This window comes from Xenopus tropicalis, chromosome 3, assembly GCF_000004195.4.
Source record: "Xenopus tropicalis strain Nigerian chromosome 3, UCB_Xtro_10.0, whole genome shotgun sequence".
In the NCBI taxonomy this organism is placed as follows: Eukaryota; Metazoa; Chordata; class Amphibia; order Anura; family Pipidae; genus Xenopus; species Xenopus tropicalis.
Window position 1 is genome coordinate 90,683,301 of NC_030679.2, and position 27,634 is coordinate 90,710,934.

Sequence of the window (27,634 nt, forward strand, 5' to 3'; positions counted from 1 at the left end):
AAAAATGTTGCCGCGCTACGCGCGGCAGACATTTTTGTCCCTCCTTCTGATTTTAGAATGTTGGGAGGTATGGTATACATCAAAAATAAATATGACTTAACCACACCAAGTTATACTGCCTTTTTCTGCTTAGGGTTTCACCTGAATGCACACAACCTCAATCCATAAGATGTTGTAGTTCTACAACACTAATTAAATTCTTTTACAATTCATCAACCGTTCCACTATCTTCTGTGTAATAAAAACATATAAGGATTAGTTTACAAAGACCCAGAAAGATGTGAATGACCACTTAGGGTGAAGACACACTGGGCTACTAGTAGCAGCTACTTGTCATGGCTACTAAACTCCAGAAAATCCCCTGCCATTGACAATACGGAGAATTGCCTCTGATAAAACACACCTAGAGACAATTATTAGTAAATTATCAGCATTGTCTATTTTAGTAGCCACAACAAGTAGCTGCTACTAGTAGTTCTGTGTGTCTTCACCCTTAGGGGCGCACAATCCTCCATGCTTCTCCCCACCATGAATACAGCAGTGCTTAATGCAAGAAGTACAGTATTCATCAGAGCAGCTGTGGGTCTCTGTTCTCCAAAATGAAGCGCAGGGACGAGCTGTAATTTTTCAAAGCAGAAAGGCAGTGTGCAATGTACAGTACACAAAAGATTTTTGCCTCTAGGGTCATCGCCTGGTCCATATTTTAGCAGCCCAATTGTAAAAATGATGTTTGCTGCCAACATTATTAAAAAGAAAGTAATAAAAACACTATAGGAAGGCTGGCATTTTGTTTTTAGAAAATCTGGCAACCCTAATTGCCTCGACAGTGTGCACAGTTATAAACACATTTTCTATGTAACAAGAAAAAGGTCTGTAATAAATCTAACATTCAGAATTCATATGAAGTGTTAGTTCGCATTAGTGTACAATTCATAAACCGATATATAGGTCTAAATAACGCGAGAGATCCATATGCATGTTGTTCTAGCATACAGCTTCTACCTCCTCACCAGACATCGTAATAATCAATGACTTCTCTCCCTACAAGCGGAGGGAGGAACACACAGAGAGAGAGAGAGGGGTGGGACTTGCACTGCTATTGCAGGATTCTGCTTGTCAATCACAGTTATGACCACTTCCTGTGGGAGCATGAAAACACGCGTCCTGCTCTTATTTCAGCCCGGGAGCAGAGAGGATGTCTCTGTAGCTCTGACAGTAATTACATTTTCAAGAGGTAAAATGTATTCTAAACCATTTTTTAGGGAACTATACAGTTAAATGAGAGGGGCATGATATACTAGCAAATAATGTCGCATTATGTCCTTCTGTGCAGTTTGCATGCAAGTATGGCATACACACAGAAAATAATGCTGTTTCTCAGTGCTACCTGAGTTTATTAGAATTTGACACTCCACTGCTGATTGGGCTTTACCTTCTCCTTTATTGACTTTTTTTTTTTTATTAGGGTGCAAATATAAAGCTCTCCCTCAGTATGACATTCATTTAGGGGATATTATATAAAAAGTGATTGCTACTGTAAAGTATTAGGATATTCAAAGTTACTATGGAGTTCCATTAACATATTGTGGGGTGAGCACTGTACTGACCGCTAATGGGAAGCACTGCTTCCTCCATCTCCAAGTTCCCCACCTTGGCTTTATTGGGTGCTGTTATTGAAGGTTCCTAGTCAGATAGTCCCCTGTTCAGAATCACACCCAAGGCTCCAATGCTTCATAGCAGCAGTACTAGCGCCACAACACTGTTTGCCATCTGTGGAAGGAGTCATGCTCATTTATAAAGTGGGAGAGAATGGCCTGCATGTTATGAAAGTATATGGTAATGTCAGGCTTTAAAGCACACTCCACTTAATTCTCATCCTATGTCTTTACCAATGTAGGAACTTTGTCTTTCGAACTAAGGTAAAGAAATAAATGTGGCCCCCAGTCTTGAGGTGCATAAAATTCTCTGTTCAGGGTTACATTACCCATCCATATCTTCTTCATTTAGGGTTCCCTAAATATTCCAAAAATAGAATTTTAGCACAAATTGCTTTTGTTTAAGAAAAATACAGAACTTATCTTTACCCTCATTTTCATACATTTGCAATTGATAGTTCATTTGTCACAATGATTTCCCCTCGTAATCCTCTATAGGCCGTTTGAAGAAATGCCTCTAGTTGTGCTGTGTGGCTTTCCCTGCAGTGGTAAAAGCAGCAGGTCACAAGAGCTGCAGGAACACCTGGAGCAGAGTGGGAGAAAAGTTCATATAATTGGAGACCATGTTCTAGGCGTGGACAGGAATGCTGTCTATGCAGGTAAAGTAGTTTGCTTAAGATTAGACAATACTTTGGTGTATTTTAAGGAATCTAAGTAAAGTAAGGAATCTGATAAAGATGCAGTGCCTGTTACACTTCATCGAGTTGTTTGCGAACAGCTAACTTACCTACTGCATCACTGAGGCCAGGCTACATTTATTTAGGCCTGAAGGTGGCCATACATGTTCAGATTTTAGTCTTCTTCCCACAAATGTGTGGATATCGATTATATGTTTAAATGCAACAATCTTTAACAATCTTTAACTAATATTCAGACTGAAACTGTAGGATAAAGCACATGAAATAGTTGGCAGGCACAAATCATGCAAAAGCGACTTCCTAGAAATACATTGTAGGTCCCAAAATACATGTGCATATTTTATAGTTATCTGACCGAATTAAGTAGCTCCATGTATCTTCACCCTCAGGATCGCCCCATGCATCTTCGCCCTTAGTGTTTTATAGTGCCAGAATACATGTCTCAAGAAACAGCTAGTGGTGAATTACTTCATTACAATCTATTAGTGAAGTATGCTTTACTTACAAGTGTGAATCAAGAGTGCTGTGCAGCATGGCATAGTAGTACCCATATACTTGTGAAATATCTTCTTGGACCCCAGCTTTTGCTGTCATTACAGCTATGTAACCATGCTTCCTTGACAATGATGTGATATCCCCAGAAGTGAAAGCATACCTTAATACCTTTTCTTGTCCATTTTTCCAGACTCCAAAAAAGAGAAAGAATTAAGGGGATCTCTGAGAGCTGCAGTGGAAAGGTATATGATGCCTTAGATCAGTGCTGTCCAACAGGTGGCCCGCGACCCCCCTCTGTGTGGCCCCCCACCTATCTGGCTACTTTGATGGCTTACCTTTGTGTAAGAAGCTTTAAATGGTATCAGTACTGAGATTAACTGGCCCCCTGCATGGTTCACACCCCCTAATTCAGGCTGTAATCACCTGTATTGTTTAAACATGTAATCCCTGTGTTGTTCATACCTTTTAACCCTTTCACTGCCAGCCGTTTTGGACAAAGTGGAACTTCTACTGCCAGACAGTTTTTGAACATTTCGCACTGTTTGACTTTAGGGGCCTTTCCTCGGGGGGACTTTTAGTTTACCCAGGAAAACAATATATTGTTTTTTTCAGGACAACCTAAGCTTTTAAAATATGGTAGAATTTTTGTGTAATTCCAATTTTGTAACAAGATATAAGCTTCTAAATGTCTAAAAAATGAAAAAAAATAATATTTTCCATAATATAAACACATATACCAGAAACGAAAAATATTTTATGCATGAAAATACACCTGATTTGGAAAGTCCCATGTCTCCTGAACGTGCCAATACCAAATATATATAGTTTTATGGAGATTTCTCACTTGTATAGATCAGTGTTTTTCAACCTTTTTTGGGCAAAGGCACACTTGTTTCATGAAAAAAATCACGAGGCACACCACCATTAGAAAATGTTAAAAAATTTAACTCTGTGCCCAGCAGCAGTGCCCCCCTAGTACATTGGTGCCCAGCAGCAGTGCCCCCTAGTACATTGGTGCCAAGAGCAGTGCCCCCCTAGTACATTGGTTCCCAGCAGCAGTGCCCCCCTAGTACATTGGTGCCAAGAGCAGTGCCCCCCTAGTACATTGGTGCCCTGCCTACGGCACACCAGGCAACATCTAGTGTGCCGCGGAACAGTGGTTGAAAAACGCTGGTATAGATCAAAACCCTCCAGCAGTAAACTACCAAATTTCCAAAGCACTGCTCCAGAAAGCTGCATACTTTAGATTTTAAGGCCCAAAATTCCACTAACAGAAAGTTTATCCCAGAAAATTTACATTTTTAGAAAGAACAGATTCTGGGGAATCCAGAATAGGCACAACTGTCTGTCTACTCCAAACTATCAAGTCACAATGCTTTCCTAAAGTTATTGGTTTTTATCAAAATTTGTAAAAAATTTTAAAAATCGCTTCAAAGCTTCCAGTCTATAGTATCTTAACTCCTAAAGGTCAAAAAGTAACCAAATAAAACACCCTAAATATGAACGCCAGGGGCCCACTGAACAGTTTGATGCCCAATATGTATAGGTTTACCTAAGTATGTGGCATGTAGGGGCCCCAATGTGAACATACCCCCATATGATCTATCATTTCTGTCAATTCAGCTTCTGCAAAATCAACATTTACATCATTATATGTGGGATAATGCTAGTAAAAAGTACATTCACCCCAGAAAGTCATATATTTTTGGAAAGTACACATTCCCCCGAATCTAAAATGGGTGTCCATGTCTTTCTACTCCAAGGTACCAAGCCGCAAAGCTTTGCTAAATTTGGCAATTTTGATAACATTTCCAAAAATCCACTCAAAGCTTCCAGTTTCCAGCATCTTATCTCCCACATAGCATTAGGTACCAAGATAATAGACCCTAAATATGAACGCCAGGGGCCCACTGAACAGTTTGATGGCCAATATGTATAGGTTTACCTAAGAATGTGGCATGTAGGGGCCCCAACGTGAACATACCCCCATATGATCTATCATTTCTGTCATTTCAGCTTCTGCAAAATCAACACATTTACATCATTATATGTGGGATAATGCTAGTAAAAAGTACATTCACCCCAGAAAGTCATATATTTTTGGAAAGTACACATTCCCCCGAATCTAAAATGGGTACCCATGTCTTTCTACTCCAAAGTACCAAGCTGCAAAGCTTTCCTAAAGTTGGCAATTTTGATAACATTTCCAAAAATCCACTCAAAGCTTCCAGTTTCCAGCATCTTATCTCCCACATAGCATTAGGTACCAAGTTAAAACACCCTGAATATGAACGCCAGGGGCCAACTGAACATTTTGATGCCCAATATGTATAGGTTAACCAAGAATGTGGCATGTAGGGGCCCCAATGTGAACATACCCCCATATGATCTATCAATTCTGTCATTTCAGCTTCTGCAAAATCAACACATTTACACCATTATATGTGGGATAATGCTAGTAAAAAGTACGCTCACCCCAGAAAGTCATATATTTTTGGAAAGTACACATTCCCCCGAATCTAAAATGGGTACCCATGTCTTTCTACTCCAAAGTACCAAGCAATAAAGCTTTCATAAGTTTGACGATTTTTATGGCATTTCCAAAAATCACCTCAAGACTTCAACTATGCAGCATACAGGTCATTAGGTACCAAGACAAACCTCCCTAAATATGAACCCCAGGGGTCTACTGATGCCCACTGTACATAGGTTTATCAAAGCACATGGCACCCAAATATACCCCCAAATATACCTTGTGCACACTAATTTCATGGCTTATCTTTACCTAATTCATAAACACACGGCAGTTTTATGAGGGGTAGAAGCTGCAGAAATGTAGGGTGACCCCTAAAAACCATATATTTTTGGAAAGTACACTAAAAATTAGTAGTTTTTATGACTTTTCAGAAAATCACAAAAATGTTGCAGTTTGCCTCATTTATCTCACACAATTTCTTGCGTACAAAGGCAAGTCACCCCAAATAGGAACACCAGAGGCCTACTGAACAGTTTGATGCCCAATATGCATAGATATACCAAAGTCTGTGGTGTGTACTGACCCCAAAATGAAAATAGCGCATAAGGATTTCTTGCCTGCCAACTCAGCTTTTGCACACAGAGCCCCCTGTCAGTGTATTATGTGCAGTAACACCCCCTAACTATACAGAGACCCCCAGAAAACTATATATTTTTGGAAAGTACACATTCTGACAAATCCAACAAGGGTAAAGAGTCTTTTCTACACCAAAGTACTAAGCCGCAAAGCTTTCCTAAAGTTAGTGGTTTTTATGACTTTTCAGAAAATCACATAAAAATTTAGCAGTTTGCCACATTTATCTCACACAATTTCTTGCGTACAAACGCAAGTCACCCCAAATAGGAACACCAGAGGCCTACTGAACAGTTTGATGCCCAATATGCATAGATATACCAAAGTCTGTGGTGTGTACTGACCCCAAAATGAAAATAGCACATAAGGATTTCTCACCTGCCAACTCAGCTTTTGCACACAGAGCCCCCTGTCAGCGTATTATGTGCAGTAACACCCCCTAACTATACAGAGACCCCCAGAAAACCATATATTTTTGGAAAGTACACATTCTGACAAATCCAACAAGGGTAAAGAGTCCTTTCTACACCAAAGTACCGATCTGCAAAGCTTTCCCAAAGTTAGTGGTTTTTATGACATTTCAGAAAATCACATAAAAATGTTGCAGTTTGCCGCATTTATCTCTCACAATTTCTTGCGTACAAAGGCAAGTCACCCCAAATAGGAACACCAGAGGTCTACTGAACAGTTTGATGCCCAATATGCATAGATATACCAAAGTCTGCAGTGTGTACTGACCCTAAAATTAAAATAGCGCATAAGGATTTCTCGCCTGCCAACTCAGCTTTTGCACACAGAGCCCCCTGTCAGTGTATTATGTCCAGTAACCCCCCCTATCTATACAGAGACCCCCAGAAAACCATATATTTTTGGAAAGTACACATTCTGATGAATTCAAAATAGGTAAAGTTATTGTTGTACACCAAAGTTACACCTGGCAAAGCTACGCTAAAAACAGATCAGGAATACTAATATAGGGATAAAAATGCAATAAAACCACAAAAATTGTGCAAATCAATGAAACAACAAAATAAGTCACATGACAGTGTAATTAGTGGTTAGAATATCTGATCCAATAGTCACGCTGTCAAAATAAACAGTTTTTGGGGGAAATTAAAAAAAAAAAAAGTTAAATGGAAATTTTTTAAAAAAATTTTTAAAAATTTTTGTGAGTTTGTGTATACATGTGCACATGTAAAAGTTGTGTGAAAGTGCGTATATGAGCGTATATGAGCGTATATGAGCGTATATAAGTGTGCAAAGTGGAAAAAAACAAAAAACCTGTGCTAAATTGTGTTGTATGTGTGTATAAATGTATATAAATATGTGTAAGTGTGTGTAAAAGTGTGTATAAATAAAAATAAACTCACACTTACCTGTCCTGAAGATCAGATCGATTCCCTGCTCCAACAATCTTGCAGCCGTCTGGAGGAAGTAGGTAGGAGGCGGCTCAGGGGGGAAGCAGGAAGCAGTACAAGCAGCAGATGCGATCGCATCTGCTGCTTGTAGGATGGTCCTGCGGCAATCGCATCGCAGGGCCATCCCCCCCAACCCCCTCGGCTCCTTGCCGAAGGGGTTGGGGGCACATCTGTCTCTCTGCACCGGCGGCTTTTGCCGCCGATGCAGAGAGAAGCGCTCTGCCTGAAAGAACGTAGGTACTACGGCGTTGGCAGGTAACTGCTTTTTTTAAAACGACGTAGTACCTTCGGTCTTGGCAGTGAAAGGGTTAATCTCTGCATTGTTTACACCTCAGGTTTTGGCTGTAATCACCCACATTGTTCACCTCTTCACACCTCAGACTGTAGGAGCAGTGCCAGCATTGTGTCACTGTATGTACTGTGTATGGCACAGACAGACAACATAGGGCAGATAGAGCATGGCACACACAGGCAGCATAGGGCAGGCAGAGTATGGCACACACAGGCAGCATAGGGCAGGCAGAGTATGGCACACACAGGCAGCATAGGGCAGGCAGAGTATGGCACACACAGGCAGCATAGGGCAGGCAGAGTATGGCACACACAGGCAGCATAGGGCAGGCAGAGTATGGCACACACAGGCAGCATAGGGCAGGCAGAGTATGGCACACACAGGCAGCATAGGGCAGGCAGAGTACTGCCTGTGTGTGCCATACTCTGTCTGCCCTATGCTGCCTGTGGGAGGTGAACCTGGCAGGGGTTTGTTCTGGGAGTTTTTTGGAAATAGCCATTAAATGGTCCCTAAGGTGTGTAATTATGTTGTGGGGGTTGCTGTGCTATCCATAGGGGAGGAGGAGGCATATGGATTTAAGGGTGTGTCTTAATATGACATAATTCTTTCACATATGAATAAAGGGGGATATCCCTACAGTAAGCACCAACCATTTGGGTTTTTGCTGCACTACCATCATTAATGTGGGCATGGTCTTGTGTGGTTTGAAGTGGGTGTGGTCTAAAAAGTTGGGAGTGGTCAAACAGGCTTCCATTAGCGGCCCTCCACTATGTATGCTAGAGAAATTCAGGCCCTTGGCACCACAGAAGATGGACAGCACTGCCTTAGATAATCTTTACCTTGCTTTTGTGCCATTATTTTTGTCCTTTTCAAGTCACTCATACCTCATTCACTTTGTTTTCCCTGTATGTCTTGTAGATTGTAAGCTCTTTTGGGCAGGGCTCTCTTCACCTCTTGTATCGGTTATTGATTGCTTTATATGTTACTCTGTATGTCCAATGTATGTAACCCACTTATTGTACAGCGCTGCGGAATATGTTGGCGCTTTATAAATAAATGTTAATGTAATGTAATAGCTAATGCATTTTCTAACTGGATTCTTTTTTTGCCCTTTAGGAAGTTAAATAAAGAAGAGGTTGTGATTCTGGATTCACCCAACTATATTAAAGGTGACAGCAGATGTGGCCAATGTTTCCAGAACAACTTAAAATATTCTTTTGGTAGATCATGATATTTGTGTTAAGCTTACTGTAACGTCTCTCTTGCAGCAGTTTCTCGAAACTGATAAAGTACATGCACACAGACACAAAATAGCAGTAATGCTAAATTTCAACAGACAATACTTTTTATCATCAAGGCTACAGAACCCCTTATATCATCTGTTAAAATATTTAATGCTATTATTCCTTGCCATCTACTCTTCTGTTCAATCCACACACGGTTATTCATATAACCAGGGGTCTTTATTAGCAGAAATGGCTGCAAGGACTATCTAGCTTTCCTGCCTAATTGATTCTAGAGGCCTCATAAGATAGAAGTGGAAAATGATTGCAGGAATTTGTAAAACTAGATCCTCTGCAGCTGTGGAGAAGCATATGTAACGTGTATCAGTGAAAGGCAGCTGGCTAGCTCACTAGAACACTTGACTATTCCATTCTTGGCTGAATGACACCAAATACATCTCTGTAGAGCCACAGGATGAGTAGCCAAGGCTAACTGCACAGTAAAAAAAAAAAAATATACTGTGATCATTTCACTGATGTGCTCTGAACACATTGGGACAAAGGTAGATAACTACAGCCATGTGGGTGAGTGTATAGAGCCATACAGGTATGGGATCTGTTATCCAGACTACTTGGGTATTGGGGTTTTCAGCATGAGGGAGTTATCCATAATTGGAATCGCTGTACCTTAAAAGGCTCCGTCACAGTAAGACTTTTTCCTGCAGTGGATATGCAGGCTAATAAAGCCAGGGGGAAAATCTGTTTGCTCCTAGTGAATGCTATGCTGCCTGCAAGAGGAGAGAGCTCCTGGTTCAGGGTACATGTTGGGACTCTAAGAATGAGAATAATGAAGAGTGTTCCAGATCACTTATTATGCGCATGCGTGTCATGTAGGATTGGGGGAGGATAAAGAAAAGAAAAGGAGACCAACATGAGCTGCATTATTGAGCCATTATACATTTTCAATGGAAACTATTATTCAGAATGCTCGGGGGCCTGGGTTTTGGCACAATTATTGATTTATGCAGCTTAGTTACCATAACATACAAGTTATGGTTTAAAAATTAGAATTATATGATTAAATTGGACTCGAGTGTTATGGATATTGGGTTTACAGCTAAGAGATTCCATATCTGTATTACAGTTATTCAAATATTTGGAGTTTCAGAAATTCATATTGTGACTTAAGAAGGAAAGAAAAAAAAAACATGAGTTTCTGTAATGTGGAGATGCTACATGTATACGGATATTAAGCAAACTGTACTGAGTGTCCATTTCTTTTTAGGTTACAGATATGAGCTCTTCTGCTTGATTAAGCATGTTCAGACTCCACATTGCCTGGTATGTCACCCACATTATGAAGCTAATGTAACATGCAGGCTAATTAGTTTTTTGCTTAGAAACTTTCAGTATATTATTTGTATTTCAGATCAAATCAACTGTCAGCCCATTATTGTAGTTATAGGCAGCCCTGTGCTGCTTTCCTTTCCAACTAGATGTTAAAGAGGGTTGTGGGCTGTACATTTTATATTTTGTGGATTTAATCTAAAATACTAATTAAGCAGTCAGCTAAGCTTAATTTGGATGTTGTGCATAGTATGCTGGGAATGCATTAGACCCAAATTTGTTTTCCTTGCCAATTAAAGTATACCTAATTTTGACTTAAGTATTTTAAAAATTGCCCATGAGCTGGCGCTGTAAAATCTTATCTTTCTGTACCTGAAGGAAGTTAATAATGGGTGGTTAAGAAAGGGGGGAAGGGTTGTGTACAGAAAAATACACAAATCTGTGTTGAATAGTGATGAGCGAATCTGTCCCGTTTCCCTTCGCCATAAAATTTGAGAAATGGCGAAAAATTTGTGAAACGCATTTGCATTTTGCAAAACATTTCGCCAATGGTGAAATGCGGAAATTCACTGCAAATCCATGCCTGCCTTTGCTCATAACAAGTGTTAAACAATGATTAGTCCTGCGGCAGTTGCTGATGTACAATTTGCAGCACCCCACAATAAGCAAATGCTAGTGATTCAGAAAAGGCCATAAGTACACTGGATATAAAAAGTCTACATATCCCTGTAAAATAGCAGGTTTTTGTTTAATAAAAAAAGAAACCTAAGATAAACCTTGTGAGAACTTAATCCACCTTTATTGTAAAATTGCAATCTATACAAAAAAGTAAACAACAATTTAGAAACAGTTTAGTGAAAAAAGAAAAAAAAAAAGTCTTACAAAAGCCTGGTTGCATAAGTGTACACCCCCCCCTTAACTAATACTAGGTTAATGTACCTTTTGATTTAATTACAGCCCTCTGTATTTTTAGGTAAGAGATTATTAGTTTGGCACATTTGGCGTTTTTTTTCCCACTCGTCCTCGCAAAAATGTTTTTTTTGTATAGATGACAATTTTGCAATAAAGGTGGATTAGGTTCTCACAGAATGTATTTGTTTCTTTATTAATCAAAAATCTGCCATTTTAATATCCAGGGGGAAAACCTGCATGCAATCAGATTACATTTTCCTGCCAAAGAAGGAGAAAAGCCCCATCTTTATGTCAACCCATTTTTGGTTTTAATTTAAGATATTTCTTGATGAAGTAATTGATTATCTCTCTCCTTCTGATGATTTCTACTCTACTGCAGATTCATTGTATAACAGCCCCTGAGATCAGCTCCACATGGAACCAGAACAGAGACAAAAATGAGCAATATAATCAAGAAATGTAAGCATTTAAGTTTCTTAAACAGCAGTTATGAAAGCAGGCATCACTCCTCATCATAAATGCAAATACTTTTGGCTAATACTAATATTAATCCCCAACAAAAAAAAAATCAGTGAACATCCTCTTTAAAATATTTAAATACTGGCACTCTAATAGTAAGACTGCAGCATTCCCTAATTGCTAAGGATTCCTCTCCTTCTCTAACTCACTCGGCCCCCTTCCCTTACTACCGTATATACTCGAATATAAGCCGAGTTTTTGAGCACTAAAAATGTGCTCAAAAAGTAAACCTCGGCTTATACTCGAGTATATGGTATGGATGTGCCCCCCCACGGACTTGTGTCCCTGCGTACCTGCGCCCGTGCTCTCCCTATGCCAGCTTCCCAGAACGCCATCCTAACTGTGCGCTCTGCTCTTCACCTGTGCGCGCTTCTGATCTGCTTGGCGCCGCAGTCGCGCCAGTGACGTCACGCGCCCCTTCAGTTACTCGTGGCCTGATCTTACAAGGTCTAAGATCAGGCCACGAGTAACTGAAGGGGCACGTGACGTCACTGGCGCGACTGCGGCGCCAAGCAGATCAGAAGCGCGCACAGGTGAAGAGCAGAGCGCACAGTTAGGATGGCGTTCTGGGAAGCTGGCATAGGGAGAGCACGGGCGCAGGTACGCAGGGACACAAGTCCTCCAGTAATGGCCTGCAGTATATGCAGTATGCAATTAATCCTAAACAATTTTGCTATGTAGGAGTCAGGGGAAACTTTATCTTAGAATTTTAGATTGATGGTTTCTGATTAATAAAAAATTATTTTGTTTCACCGACACTTGTAATCCATGCATTTATAGTATCAAACTGGAAAGGGCTATTGTCATTGCTGTTTTTATTACCTTAGGCATTGGTAGAACATCACAGATTACCAATGGCTGCACCAACTCCTGTACTATTTCTGCTAATCTTAAATGTGCTTTTCTTGGTAATCAATATAGACTTTGGAATCCCATGATACTAGTGGAAGGCCAGCCTGAGTAGGGGATTATCTAAATGTTCCGTCCTGGTTTTGTCTGTCCTGTTTTATGCCTGTTCCAACTTGCTCCTACCTGTCCTGCACTTGTCAGGCCAGTTGTTCCCGTTCTTTGCCTTTTCCAGTCTCTCCTAAACTTTGCCCACTCCACCATGTCTAGTCCCTTTCTAGTACCTTTCTTAGGCCACCACTGTCTAAAACACTATACCATATATATTTCTTAAGCTAGACAGGGGGCAATTTTTGGGATACTCAATTAAACCAAAGTGTGAGCACACTTTGTGTGCTGGCTCACTCGCACCAGTCCTACTGGTGACACCCTAGGCTTATACTCGAGTCAATAGGTTTTTCCAGTTTTCTTAGGTAAAATTAGGTACCTCGGCTTATACTCGGATCGGCTTATACTCGAGTATATACGGTAATTTACTTTGGCTACTGATCATGCACAGTTCTTCTCAACTCAGGTTACTAAATACGCCCTCCAAACTAGCAGCCAATGAAGAGATGGCATCGCTGGTTTCCATAGAAACTGCTCTAGCTGTGCACTTTGCTGGAGAAACATGTATATGTGTGAGAGGGGAAATGGCTGCTGGGTGAAAGCTGCTATTTTTATTAGAAATAGGTGATGGTGCTAGCGAACTAAGGGGTTATATGCAGTACAAATCATGCAGTTTGTGAGGGGGAGATGTGTCCAACTTTTATACATGGGAGAAAAATGTAGGGTTTACGTGTGCTTTAAAAGAATTGTTCAATGTGTGATGTAATCAAACTAGTTAGCAGTCCTTAAACTACCCATATAAAGGAAAGAACCAGTGGCATCACTTGGGGCCCACTTTCATCCCCACCACCCACACTATTGGTTTCTGCTCCCCTTTACCAGAGCCAGTAAGGGGTGGAAAATCATGGTTCCTTACCAGGTCCCCTCATTCTCCTCCTTAAGCTGTGCCACTGTCAAAAATGTTTTTGCGTTGCATTGTTATTATCTTAAGTTTGCGTACTCTGTGCAACATCCACTTTTTTCAAAGTTGGGGTAATTGCAGATTTGTGTGGTAGGCAGACAGAATAATTCATTAGAAGCTGCTTTAGGCTACAGGCTTATGTATGTATATCTCTGGAGGACGACAGGGATGTACATATTTCTGAATAGGTTAGTTCAAAGATGCCAGTGCAGTGGAAGGAATTCTTGTACATCTTTTTTTTCAACAAGCAGCTCATTGAATTGTAGATGAGAGAATAGGATTTTCAGATGTTTAGAGATTAGGCTGAGACGAGGAGAATACTAAGTTATCCTGTACAAAGATTCCATTTCTGTAAACATAATCTTTTTCTTCCAATTAATGGTAAATGGTACTCGCAGTTGAGGCTCTTTGGTGAAAGCCTGGTTGAGCATTAATATAATGCAACAGGCAGATAGATGTAAGAATTCTGTGTACAGTCCATGCATATAATATAAAGTTTTACTTAAGTAAAAGGGTGCCCAGTGACTTGGAGATTTATTTACTAACAAATGTTTAAAAGACATTTAAACAAAATATGTAATCGGCTAACAACCTCTTTGAAATCTTTAAATACCCATCACTCCCATTGTTGAAATGTTAACAGTAAGGCTGCAGCATCCTCTTCATCACTGGATTCCTTCTCGTCCTCTAACCCACTCAACCTCCTCCCTCTTGACTAACTGAACATGCTCTCGACCCAGGTTAATAAACACAGGCTCCAGTCTAACAGCCAATGAAGAGATGGTATTGTTTTTTTCCCAAAACCTCTGCTCCAGCTGTGCACTCTGTGCTGGAGAAACATGTTTTTTCTTCTAACCTCCTGTCCTGAGCTCAGCTTAAGCACTATAATCAGTGCTCAATCCAAGCAGAACCTTTTATAAAAGTATGTTCTGCCAGTGTAAGCTTGCATTCTTTATAGCATGAACTTTAGAGTCCACATGTGCTGTTTGTAGATGTAAATGTTATTGAAGATGTGTGAGAGGGAAAATTAAAGCTGCTATTTGTTTGGTGAATGGAGGGGATATATGTATTACAAATGGTGTGGTTTCGGTGGGGTGATGTGCCCAACTTAAATAGATGGTAGCGCAAAAAAAAAAAAAAAGTAGGGTTTACATGTCCTTTAAGGGGATGGCCACTTAACATGTACGGCCTTACAGTCATTGTGATGTAAACAGACTGAATAGTAGCTCTATGCATATAATCTATGTTTTTAACCCTTTTACTGCCAGCCGTTTTGGTCAAAGCGGAACTTGTATTGCCAGACAGTTTTTGAACATTTTGCACTGTTTCACTTTAGGGGCCTTTCCTCGGGGGGACTTTTAGTTTACCAAGGAAAACAATATATCGTTTTTTTCAGAACAACCTAAGCTTTCAAAATATGGTAGAATTTTTGTGTAATTCCAATTCTGTAACAAGATATAGGCTTCTAAATGTCTAAAAATGCAAAAAACAATCAAATTTTCCATAATATAATCACACATACTAGAAACAAAAATTATTTTATGCACGAATATACAACTGATTTGGAAAGTCCCATGTCTCCTGAACGTGCCAATACCAAATATATATAGTTTTATGGAGATTTCTCACTTGTATAGGTCAAAAACTCCCAGCAGTACACTACCAAATTCCCAAAGCACTGCTCCAAAAAAACTGCATACTTTGGATTTCAAGGCCAAAATTCCACTAACAGAAGGTTTATCCCAGAAAATTGTACATTTTTGGAAAGAACAGATTCTGGGGAATACAGAATAGGCACAACTGTCTGTCTACTCCAAACTATCAAGTCGCAATGCTTTCCTAAAGTTATTGGTTTTTATCAAAATTTGTGATTTTTTTTAAAAATCGCTTCAAAGCTTCCAGTCTATAGTATCTTATCTCCTACAGGTCATAAAGTAACCAAATAAAACACCCTAAATATGAATGCCTGGGGTCCACTGAACAGTTTGATGCCCAATATGTATAGGTTTACCTAAGTATGTGGCATGTAGGGGCCCCAATGTGAACATACCCCATATGAACTGTCATTTCTGTCATTTCAGCTTCTGCAAAATCAACACATTTACATCATTATATGTGGGATGAAGCTAGTAAAAAGTACGCTCACCCCAGAAAGTCATATATTTTTGGAAAGTACACATTCCCCCGAATCTAAAATGGGTACCCATGTCTTTCTACTCCAAAATACCAAGCCGCACAGCTTTTCTAAAGTTAGCAATTTTGATGACATTTCCAAAAATCCCCTCAAAGCTTCCACTTTGAAGCATCTTATCTCCCACATAGCATTAGGTACCAAGATAAAACACCCTGAATTTGAACGCCAGGGGTCCACTGAACAGTTTGATGCCCAATATGTATAGGTTTACCTAAGTATGTGGCATGTAGGGGCCCCAATGTGAACATACCCCCATATGAACTGTCATTTCTGTCATTTCAGCTCCTGCAAAATCAACACATTTACATTATTATATGTGGGATAAAGCTACAAAAAAGTACGCTCACCCCAGAAAGTCATATATTTTTGGAAAGTACACATTCCCCCGAATCTAAAATGGGTACCCATGTCTTTCTACTCCAAAGTACCAAGCCGCACAGCTTTTCTAAAGTTAGCAATTTTGATGACATTTCCAAAAATCCCCTCAAAGCTTCCACTTTGCAGCATCTTATCTCCCACATAGGTACCAAGATAAAACACCCTAAATTTGAACGCCAGGGGTCCACTGAACAGTTTGATGCCCAATATGTATAGGTTTACCTAAGTATGTGGCATGTAGGGGCCCCAATGGGAACATACCCCCATATGATCTATCATTTCAGCTCCTGCAAAATCAACACATTTACATCCTTTATGTGGGATAATGCTACAAAAAAAGTACATTCACCCCAGAAAGCCATATATTTTTGGAAAATACACATCCCCCCGAATCTATAATGGGTAAATATTTCTTATTGCTACAAAGTACCAAGCTGTAAAGCTTTCCTAAGTTTGCAGATTTATATGACATTTCGAAAATCGCATAAAAATGTTGCAATTTGCCGCATTTATCTCTCACAATTTCTTGATAAAGATCAGATAAAGACAAATCACCCCAAAAAGGAACACCAGAGGTCTACTGAACAGTTTGATGCCCAATATGCATAGATATACCAAAGTCTGCGGTATGTACTGAACCCAAAATGAAAATAGCGCATAAGGATTTCTCGCCTGCCAGCTCAGCTTTTGCACACAGAGCCCCCTGTCAGTGTATTATGTGCCAAAACTTCCCCTAACTATACAGATCCCCCACAAAACCATATATTTTTGGAAAGTACACATTCTGACAAATCCAACAAGGGTAAAGAGTCCTTTCTACACCAAAGTACCAATCTGCAGAGCTTTCCTAAAGTTATTGGTTTTTATGACATTTCAGAAAATCGCCTAAAAATGTTGCAATTTGTCGCATTTATCTCACACAATTTCTTGGGTACAAAGGCAAGTCACCCCAAATAGGAACACCAGAGGCCTACTGAACAGTTTGATGCCCAATATGCATAGATATACCAAAGTCTGCGGTATGTACTGAACCCTAAATGAAAATAGCGCATAAGGATTTCTCTCCTGCCAGCTCAGCTTTTGCACACAGAGCCCCCTGTCAGTGTATTATGTGCCAAAACTTCCCCTAACTATACAGATCCCCCACAAAACCATATATTTTTGGAAAGTACACATTCTGACAAATCCAACAAGGGTAAAGAGTCCTTTCTACACCAAAGTACCAATCTGCAGAGCTTTCCTAAAGTTATTGGTTTTTATGACATTTCAGAAAATCGCCTAAAAATGTTGCAATTTGTCGCATTTATCTCACACAATTTCTTGCGTACAAAGGCAAGTCACCCCAAATAGGAACACCAGAGGCCTACTGAACAGTTTGATGCCCAATATGCATAGATATACCAAAGTCTGCAGTATGTACTGAACCCTAAATGAAAATAGCGCATAAGGATTTCTCGCCTGCCAGCTCAGCTTTTGCACACAGAGCCCCCTGTCAGTGTATTATGTGCCAAAACTTCCCCTAACTATACAGTGACCCCCACAAAACCATATATTTTTGGAAAGTACACATTCTGATGAATTCAAAATAGGTAAAGTTATTTTTGTACACCAAAGTTACACCTGGCAAAGCTACGCTAAAAACAGATCAGGAACACTTATATAGGGATAAAATGTGATAAAACCACAAAAATTGTGCAAATCAGTGAAACAACAAAATAAGTTACATGACAGTGTAATTAGTGGCCAGAATATCTGATCCAATAGTTACGCTGTCAAAATAAACAGTTTTTAGGTAAAAGAAAATAAAAACAAAGTGGTAAAATGAAAAAAAAAAAAAAAAAAAAAAAGCAAAACAAAAAAAAACCAAAGTGTTTGTGTATACATGTGTGTACATGTGTAAAAGTTGTGTGATAGTGTGTAAGTGTGTATATGAGTGTAAATAAGTGTATAAAAGTGTGAAAAATGAAAAAAAAAAAAAAAAAAATGCTAAAATGTGTGCTGTAAGTGTGTGTAAATGTATGTAAGTGTGTATAAATGTATGTATATGTGTGTATAAGTGTGTAAAAGTGTGTAAATGCAAGAAAAAAAAAACTCCTTACCTGTTCCTGAAGACCGATCGCCTCCTTCCTCAGTTGGGCCGGCGCTGGGGGAGAGGGAGGAAGCAGGAAGCAGCAGACGCGATGCGATCGCGTCTGCTGCTTCCTGGAGGGTCCTGCGAGCGATCGGCTCGCAGGACCCTGATGACAGCCCCCCTGGCACATTGCCCAGGGGGGCTGTCATTGTTAGAAGCCCTCTGCAGCGCTTAAACGCCAACGACGTATGAGACACGTCGTTGGCGTTTAAGCCCTTTTACTGCCAGCACGTATGCCATACGTGCTTGGCAGTAAAAGAGTTAAAAGCTTATGTATCAAAAAGACAATGTAACTGGGATAAAGTGCAATAATTGAGCAAACTGAATTAGGTATTAGGCACAGATGTTTGATTAGCATACAGTAGCCCTCTGTCCTTAGATAATGAAACTAAATGTACCAAATCCCGGATTTGTGATTTGTGATTTGGCAGAATGCAAGTTATTTTCAGCAGGACAAGTGCCAGACTGAACCAAATCTAAATTCTTATGGTCACGTGATTGTGCACAGACTTTATCGGTTATGATTCAGTTGAGGATTTGGTAAAATCCTTCATGAATGATTTAAAATTCACCTGAATCCAAAAAAAGTGCATTTGGTTTATTCCTAAATGAAACCTATTCAATTGCCTTTACTGCCAAAAAAAATTGCAATATGTGGGACTTTCCCTGAACTTCACTTATGCTTTATAGTCATTACAAACATAATTTAATGGAGTCTGCTGTTTAACCTAAGGAGGGCATTTACTAAAGGAAAACTTTAAATTACGCCATCCAAAACCTGTCGAGATCATGTATAAAAGTCAATGGCAGATGTCCCTTTTACAACTGGAAGATCTTTCTTTGCTTTTTGGTTTTAAAGGTTTCCAGCTTTCATTGATGCTGGCATTTGTGCGATTAGGTCTGTGTGATAAATGACTCATGAAATTAATTTACTCGTGGTTTCTAAAACAAAGAAAATGAGAATGTTAATAAACGTGCCTCCGTGATGCTATAATGTATGAATGTTCTTTTAAATGTGACTGTTTCATACTTTTGTGCATTTATATACATTGCCAGAATAAAAGCCTCTAAGACTTTCTCATTGTCATGTTCACCAGCACTAACCTACCGTATATACTCGAGTATAAGCCGAGTTTTTGAGCATTAAAAATGTGCTCAAAAAGTAACCTTCGGCTTATACTCAAGTATATCGATGTGCAGTCTCTCACTCGCTGTGCAGATGGTTTTACCTCCTTGCTCGCACCCCTTGTGGACGGCCGGGCGGCGTGCATTGATGTGCAGTGTCTCACTTGCTCTGAAGATGGTTTTATCTGCTTGCGGGCAACCCCCCAATGGACGGCCGGGCGGCGTGCATCGATAGGCAGACTTTCACTCTCTGTGCAGATGATGGCTTTACCTCCTTGCGCGCACCCCCACCGGGCGGCGTGCATCGATGTGCAGACTCGCTTTGCTGTGCAGATGGTTTTATCTCCACCACGCGCACAGGTACACATGGACGCACAACGCATGTCCATTCACAGGGGGGGCCGCGCAAGGAGATAACACCATCCGTCCGTCTGGTGGTGAAAGGGTTACCTGACAAAGCGCGGCAGTTTAGAATCCAGACTGTTTCAGGCCGAGTTAGAAGACTCCTCTCCACTTCCCACTGAGCAGGATATAGAGCCGCCGTGACCTTGGCTGGGCAGCCGGTAAGTTGCTTGCTGCTTATTTCCCACCAGTTGTGCGACTGCGATTTCTGCCTGCTGTCATTTACAGCTATTTTATCTTTATACTCTTGGGGCTGCAAGTAAAGCAAGGGGCTGGGGGGGACAAGGGACAGCAAGGGGCTGGGGGGGGCAGGGAAGGGACAGCGAGGGGCTGGGGGGGCAGAGAAGGAATAGCGAGGGGCTGGGGGGGCAGAGAAGGGATAGCAAGGTTGCGCGCAAGAAGGTAAAACCATGGTGCTAATACAGATGTAATCTGGACCCCTACTTAGTATTACACACCATTATAGAAAATAACAAAAAAAAACAGTACTAATGCTATATAGGGTGTGTTAAATGCCTACAGTGTATCTGCACAACGAGCCAGTCAGTAAGTGGTAAAATAACTTGTTATTAAAAAAAATAAATTTGTTCTAAGTCCAGCATCAAGAATTATTTTGCCCTAGTAACAACCCCTCATGTGAACTGTGTCAAGTACTTGATAATTAGTAGCAGCTTCCTTAGCCTTCCCAAACTTGCTTTTATCTGCTGCTGTAGCATTTTTGTTATCTATTATTTATTTATCTGTTATTTATTTGATTATTGAAACGTAGCCGTAGCGGCTGCATTTTCCCACCCTAGGGTAGGCTTATATTCGAGTCAATACGTTTTTCCAGTTTTCTTAGGTAAAATTAAGTACCTCGGCTTATATTCGGATCGGCTTATACTCGAGTATATACGGTACTTTTACCCACAGATTTGATGCCTTAGTGCAGCGATTTGAATTTCCAGATTCCCGCAATCGGTGGGACAGCCCACTTTTCACAGTACATAAAGATGAAAAGCTTCCACTTGAACAGATCTGCAATGCAATTTTTCACAGGAAGGCACCACCCCCGAACCAGTCAACTCAAATGGTTTGTATCCTATCTCCCTTCTCACTTTCTGTGAACCTCTCTCTCTCATATTGTCTTTATCTGTATATATATATAATATGTATGATATGCATTGTGTTATTATTTTTACATTTGTTTGTCTTTCAAACAGCAACCACTGTCCTCCACAAACTTTCTGCATGAGCTAGACAAGGTGACTCAAGAAGTTGTGACCGTGAGTGTTTGATATTTGTGACATGTCGGTGACCCATGGCATATGTCACTTTTTTTTTTACCAAATATTTTTATTTTTACTGTGTATCCCCTTTCATTTTAAAGGCAATGTTTTATTTAAAGATCTACATGTCTACATTAATCTCAGAAGTACCATAGAATTTTAGGTACAGGTGTGGGACCTGTAATGCAGAATGCTCGGGACCTGGGGTTTTCTGGATAAGGGATCTTTCCGTAATTTGGATCTCCATACCTTAAGTCTGCTAAAAATAATTTAAACATTAAATAAACCCAATAGGATTGTTTTGTCTCCAATACAGATTAATTATATCTTAGTTGGGATCAAGTACAATGCACTGTTTTATTATTATTATAGAGAAAAAGGAAATCATTTTTAAAAAATTAGGATTATTTGCTTATAATGGAGTCTATGGGACATGGCCTTTCCGTAATGCGGAACTTTCTGGATAACCGGTTTCCGGATAAGGGATCCCATACCTGTACTACAATATGATGTAGCCAGTATCTTGTACTACAATATGAAAAGTACTGTATTGGTTCCTGCACGGGAAGAATATGACTATATGTATAATCCTATATGTATAATTACTTTGTCTATTTCACCTGTAACACAATCTTGAATTACGGGACATGTAGACAATACATGAGCCTTTAACTTAATTTTGCAGAGTGGAGTAAATGGCATTTATATGCATCTTAACATTTCTTATATACAGACTGTGCTGAATGCTCAGAAAACCAGTGTTCCAGGAGATGTCATCATGGTACCTGGAGCCAGCGAAAAAATATCCTTTGAAATAATAGTGATATGTCTGACTATATGTGGTTTGTGTAGACTGTTTACTGTTACTAGGAACAGTGGTCAAACCAGTCTGATTGTTTAGTACACTTAGGAATCAGCCTGGTGTGTGACTTCTTTTGACTCCCTTATTTTAAAGGGAGTCTATTGTGATTTTTATGCTATAGTTTTTATTACTATATTACACAGCAGCAGTGGGGAAAATTCCATTATCTTTCTGCTGCTGCGGCCTTTATCTGCAGTTTTCATACATGCATGAGAAATGAATAAGAGATGTCGTATTACATTTGATTGCCAGCAACAGGCCAAGTGAGTAAATACTGAACAAAAGGCCTGCAGTACAGTGCCACTATAAAAAAAGGTGAAATGTTATAAAAAAAATATTTTGAGTGTATATAGAGGCAGATGGGTATTTCTCTGTTGGTCTATAGGAACAGTTCTAATGACACTGTGTATATATTTTGAAGCAACATGTCTATTTTCCTTAATAATCCTACGTGCAGCTACCACGAATCCTGAGCATGTCTGAGCTGCGGAGACTCCGCCAACAGTTCATCAGTTACACTAAATTGCATCCCAATGAGAATATCTCCCAACTTGCCAACATGTTTGTACAGTATTTAAACCAAAGTATCCATTGATAATGAGGAGTCCTCCTGTAGGCAGTATTTCATATTTATTCTTACACTGCTACAGAAAGTAAAACAGGTATGGGATCTCATATCTGAAATTCAGTTGGGGTTTCTACAGATGCCTTTGAACAACAGAAAAAACAAGCTGCTTGCGGTAACCTTCTTACAGCACTCTCCTTTTCTGCTTATTTTCATCTTTTTTTGCTTGTTTTATAGTTGTATTTATTTTTTTATGCATGAGCTAATGCTCAAGAGGGGATATACATTTTTTCTCTTAACAAATTACAGATTTTATGCTGCCAAAAGACTTTTTTTCTGTTTGGTAGTTTTTTGCTCATACATGCAATATTTAACAACTAGTTTTATGGTAAAATTTGGACCCAATAATATGGTTGATTTCACATAAGTATTTTTACCTAATAAAATATACATTTTAATCAATAATATGTTTGAAGTCCTTGTCTCCAACTTCCTTTAAGTTATGGACAGGACAGAGTATTTTTATCCCAGTAGATTAAGTGGGTAGGGATGAAGAATTTAGCCATTTTTTTGCAAAACTGCAGCAAGATTTCACCACAACAGATTCTCAGAAAAACAAACCACCCATTGACTTTTATGTATTTGGTGTGAGAAAAAATTGTGTTAAAATTGTCACACACGTTAAAAAAAAAAAAAAAAAAAAAGTTTGGTAACTGTATTTTGCAAGTTTTTCACTTTCGCACATTTTTCAGCAGTTTTGCAGTCTTTGATGAAGTGAAACTGGACAGATTTGGTCATTGCTAGCAGTGGGTAATACTTCACTAAAGACTTTGCTGGGTATGAACGTGTATTGTCTTTGGGCTGAAGCTTCCACTAATGTAATCTTGTGCTGTGCTTGGGTCAGTTTTTGATTTTTAGCTACATACCAGTGTAACTAAACAAAAATATTACTTAGTAATACAAGGGCATGTCACAAGTCACAATCTTTTTTTTTTTTTTCTAGTATTTGGAAACATGATATTTTCTTGTACTTGTGCTCTTGTTACCATCCTAGCACATCTTGGTAAACTTCAAGATTTTCAGTGTTCGAATTTCATCACTTCTGCCTCTCAGCGTCAAAATGATGGGCCCTCACAGAGCCACCATCACAAACCATGGGGCTGCGTGCAACAAAATTATCTGGGCCCACCCAGGGTGCTTTTGAACCTAATGGTTCAAAAACAAAACACACAGTGGTGGCTTTTGGTTTAAAAAAAAAAAAAAAAAAGGAACCTTTAAAATACCATATATTCAAATAAGCCAGTGAACGACACATCCCAGAGCCCAATCAGTGATGATATTGATGGTTGCCATGTGACACCCATGCTATCAATGCCAGTCTTCACAGGGGTGATTTATGAGCACAATTACTATGCAATTGAATTCCAGCATTGTTGCACGTGCCAGGGAGAGTTTAGCAATTGCGGATGATAAGTGCAATAGTGCTGAAAGTATTCTAAGTTCAGTTGGAGTAATTTCCAGTGTTTGGTGTGAGGTGGGGCATTGCAGTGACTAAAAAATATTCCTGCACAATCAGTGTATGATAGATCTCCTTTAAAAGTAATTTTTACAGCTAAATTATGAATCTTGTCAACTAAAAAATAAATTTGATACATAATCAGAAATAAACCATAAAGAATATCTAACTAGTCACATGGATTATAGAATCTGTGGAGCACAGACCAATAAGTGTGTTTACTGAATGTGAACTGTGACCCAGAGAGTAATGGCACTTTGTAATGTTTATTTTAAACTAAAAATAACCAGACAGCAAAGATAGTGACAAGGCTAGAGAATGTGGAGACTGAACCCCCTTCAACCCTGAAAAAGGAAATGGGTCCCAGCTGATGCAGCTGATGCAACAGCTGATGCAACATTTTAGCACAACAGTGGTCAGATTAGACCGAGAACCCCATGCATTCCAGGTGTGAAAGGGAATTAATAAACAAGGAGGATTGTGCAAAAATATCATTAATATAATTCCACATTAGATATTTCCTGAAATTTCCATCACTGGTGCAATCAAATATTTTATACAGTATAAACAACACATTTAGAATCAATATTATAAGGGGGCAGGAAACAAGTTACCTTTCTGCTGCCACAGTACTTTTTTTTTTTTTTTACCCTACCCACAAATGTTTATCTCTCCCACGTCATTTTCTCCAGAGTTTCCCAGTCACCCCACTGTGCCATTCTCTTTCCCAGTCTCCACTCCTTACTTGGATTTTTACACTGACATCCCTGCATTTTCTCTGCCCTACACAGCTTTCCATACTACTTGTTCTCTCTTCAAAGTTTAAGTGCTGTTAGAGCTGCATGGGGATCAAATAGATTTAAGGGTTATGTTTAAACCCTACCTAACCAATCCCCAAGTGGCTCTACCAGGACTTAACCATTGTAAACAAAAAAAGTAGTAGTATAGAGTGCTGTGTCTAGTAAAGTAGATACAGGGACTCCAGCTCCACCCTCCCATCCCAAGTCTGAAGCTCACTGACAGCAATGGGGGCCCAGCCCTGTATAAGTGAGTACAGCACAGCTGCCCCCACCCTTAAGATCCTATCCAAGCAAGTGCTTCAACTCACCCATGGCCTTCAAGGGAAAATGAAAAAGGCCTATGAAGAGGTCCCAAGTTGTTTGCACAGCTCAAGGAACACATTTGGAACAAATACTGTTAATGAATGGGATTTTTCATACAACTAACTGCTACAAACTTGTGTGGCCATAACTGCCCATAACAAAATCAGTCTGGAGCTCACTCCATGTAGATAGGCTGAACAGCTTTCTGTAATGGCTCATCACTTTCTGTGACCTTTCCATATCTCTTCCTCTTTGTGTTTTTCATTTCTCCATTTGCAAATGACCTCTGTAAGTGTGACACAGTTGTGAATCACCCTACTTCAGTGCAGGACTCTGGGGAAGCTGAAAGATTGTCCGATATGTCAGGAATACATCAGCAGTTACACGCACGCCTGGCGAAGGAACACTCATAACCTCGATGACACAAGAACAACACAAACTGCGCACACACTATCATTGCTTCAGCTGCTCATTACTATTTCAGGCACAATGCACTGACATTTCAGCAGAGACTTGTATGAAATATTAAATCTGATAAAGATGTATCTTTTTACTTCTTTCCGTGCCAAAAGACACTGAGATGCACGGTAATGCCATTTCTAATCTGTCCCTGTACACAAACACCCATTCAGTTTATCTTGACACTTTTACTTCAGCGACCAACCAGCCTTATTTATGACTATAGCAAGCCTTATGTAAAGGTGTATCACACAGAGGCCTTATGTAATGACATACAAAGACAACAGTCAAATGTGTTAATGTTGAATTTAAAGTCCAATTGTAGTTGATATGTTGCATGGTGCTGCGGTAAAGAGTCTAAGCTGCAAATATTTAGTACATCACCTCTGCAAATGTTACAGGAAGTGAAGTCTATTTATGTATTAAACTTGAACAAAACATGAATTAGTGACATCACCCTTTATGCTCTTTCAATTGGCTCCCAGTGCTCAAGAAAGAAACACAAATTTTATTTCTTCTGCATCAAAGCTGACGTTGGGGGTGCCAGAGACTAAATGACCCACATAGTAATAGATTCTTTTGTTGGCTTTTGAACAGAATCTAAAAGCTTAGTGGGGGCGGGGCCTGGCATGGAAGAGTAAAGACATGTCATGACAGTAGATAACTAGATATAGATAAAGTAAAAAATGCATCTGCCTACAGCCAGAAACAAAGATGGGGAGATCTAAAAGGCTTAAGACATCTTCTGCACATTAAGCAACAACAGACTCAACCACTATTGGCGCCTATTTTCAGAAACACAAAGTGTGTATGCATAGCCATGCCAAAATTGCAGAAAGGCCCACTACACCAGAACAGGACCCCCAAGAGGTTCCTTGATCCAAAACCTCCCTGAAACGCTTGGCAAACTGTGCCCTAGCAAGGCCAAACAGCCCTCACTCTGATGACCCACAAGCCAATTCCTTACCAGTGAGTCCTTGGAGCACTGCAGACCAGGACCAGACACTGAGCACTGATACACTGAGATACTGAGACATTAAGATATAAATTGTGGTTATTAACTGTGGTACTTAAAATGAATGAAACTACCCAGCAGACTGAAGGGATACAGGGTGGGCAAAAATAGAACTAAGAAGCTTATGTAGATCATTAATGGGCATATAATGTCAAAAGATATACTGTACAACTGGCTCACAGAACCAAAAGGATAACTGACATGATCTCCTGAACTGACATAATCTCACTTAACGTGAAAAGGCTTAACATGCCCAAAAAGAGATGATGAACTTTACAAGAGGAGCAGCGCCTGCATGGGGACATATTACTGTTGCAGGAATGTACCTCTCCTCAAAGAACAATAATAAACTAAAATCCCACTTGTACCATCTGACATACTGTGCCAGTGGTAGCGTAATCCACCATATGCATATAGACAGTAAAGAAATACTTCTAGTGAATTTATCTTTATCTTATCTTCCCAATGTAGAGCAACTACATTATTTACAGAAAATTCTAAACATAATGGCTACATTCCCCAGGCTACCCCTAATACCGGCAAAAGGCTTCAACCTATTACATTCAATCCACAAACCTTCTTAAACCCATAAATGCAAAACAGGAAGCCAAACAATGCCTAAAACAATGGTTGCCAGCAAGTAAACTCCCTCACCTCAAGAAGGAATACTTAGAAACTTTAAATAGGGATATCACAATAACAGAAATTGAACTCCTCATAAGATTTACCTACAAAGAAATCAGGCCAGACGGCCTGCCATACACTTATTATAAAACCTTTGGACAAACACTTATCCCACATATAGTATCACTGTTTAATGGCTATTTGAACGGAGAATAAATACCGAACACAATGAGTTAAGGTGGCCAATTTTATCTGCCAATATTAGTCCTTTATACCGATTTGGCAGCTTAACTAATGATGGGCCTCCCCGACCGACATCTGGCCTGAAATTGGCCAGATCTCTATTGGGCAGGTTTGATTTTTCCATCGGATCGGGGATCACATCGGCTCATTGATGCAGCCCCCTGAA

At 39.7% G+C, this 27,634-nt stretch overlaps 1 protein-coding gene across 2 annotated transcripts; it reads left to right on the forward strand.

The window, feature by feature from the left end:
- Positions 1 to 1,027: 1,027 nt before the first annotated feature.
- On the forward strand, positions 1,028 to 22,973 carry kti12 (KTI12 chromatin associated homolog). Of its 2 annotated transcripts, none has more exons than XM_012966570.2 (10): positions 1,028 to 1,234; positions 2,154 to 2,314; positions 3,039 to 3,090; positions 8,784 to 8,836; positions 10,176 to 10,231; positions 11,529 to 11,608; positions 20,726 to 20,885; positions 21,016 to 21,078; positions 21,815 to 21,883; positions 22,395 to 22,973. In XM_012966570.2, the coding sequence occupies exons 1-10, from the start codon at positions 1,029 to 1,031 to the stop codon at positions 22,536 to 22,538; spliced, it is 1,044 nt and encodes a 347-aa protein (XP_012822024.1). In that variant the 5' UTR covers position 1,028; the 3' UTR covers positions 22,539 to 22,973. The 2 variants fall into 2 exon arrangements, with proteins under 2 accessions (XP_012822024.1, NP_001016291.1); NM_001016291.2 differs by having other exon boundaries at positions 1,208 to 1,234; positions 22,395 to 22,970.
- The last annotated feature ends 4,661 nt before the right edge of the window (positions 22,974 to 27,634 follow it).

Coding starts and splice junctions, on each gene's coding strand:
- kti12 (XM_012966570.2), top strand. CDS start 1,029: ATGACTTCTCTCCCTACAAGCGGAGGGAGGAACACACAGAGAGAGAGA. Junction 3,091..8,783: donor CTGAGAGCTGCAGTGGAAAG/GTATATGATGCC, acceptor TTTGCCCTTTAG/GAAGTTAAATAAAGAAGAGG. Junction 21,884..22,394: donor TACCTGGAGCCAGCGAAAAA/ATATCCTTTGAA, acceptor TAATAATCCTAC/GTGCAGCTACCACGAATCCT.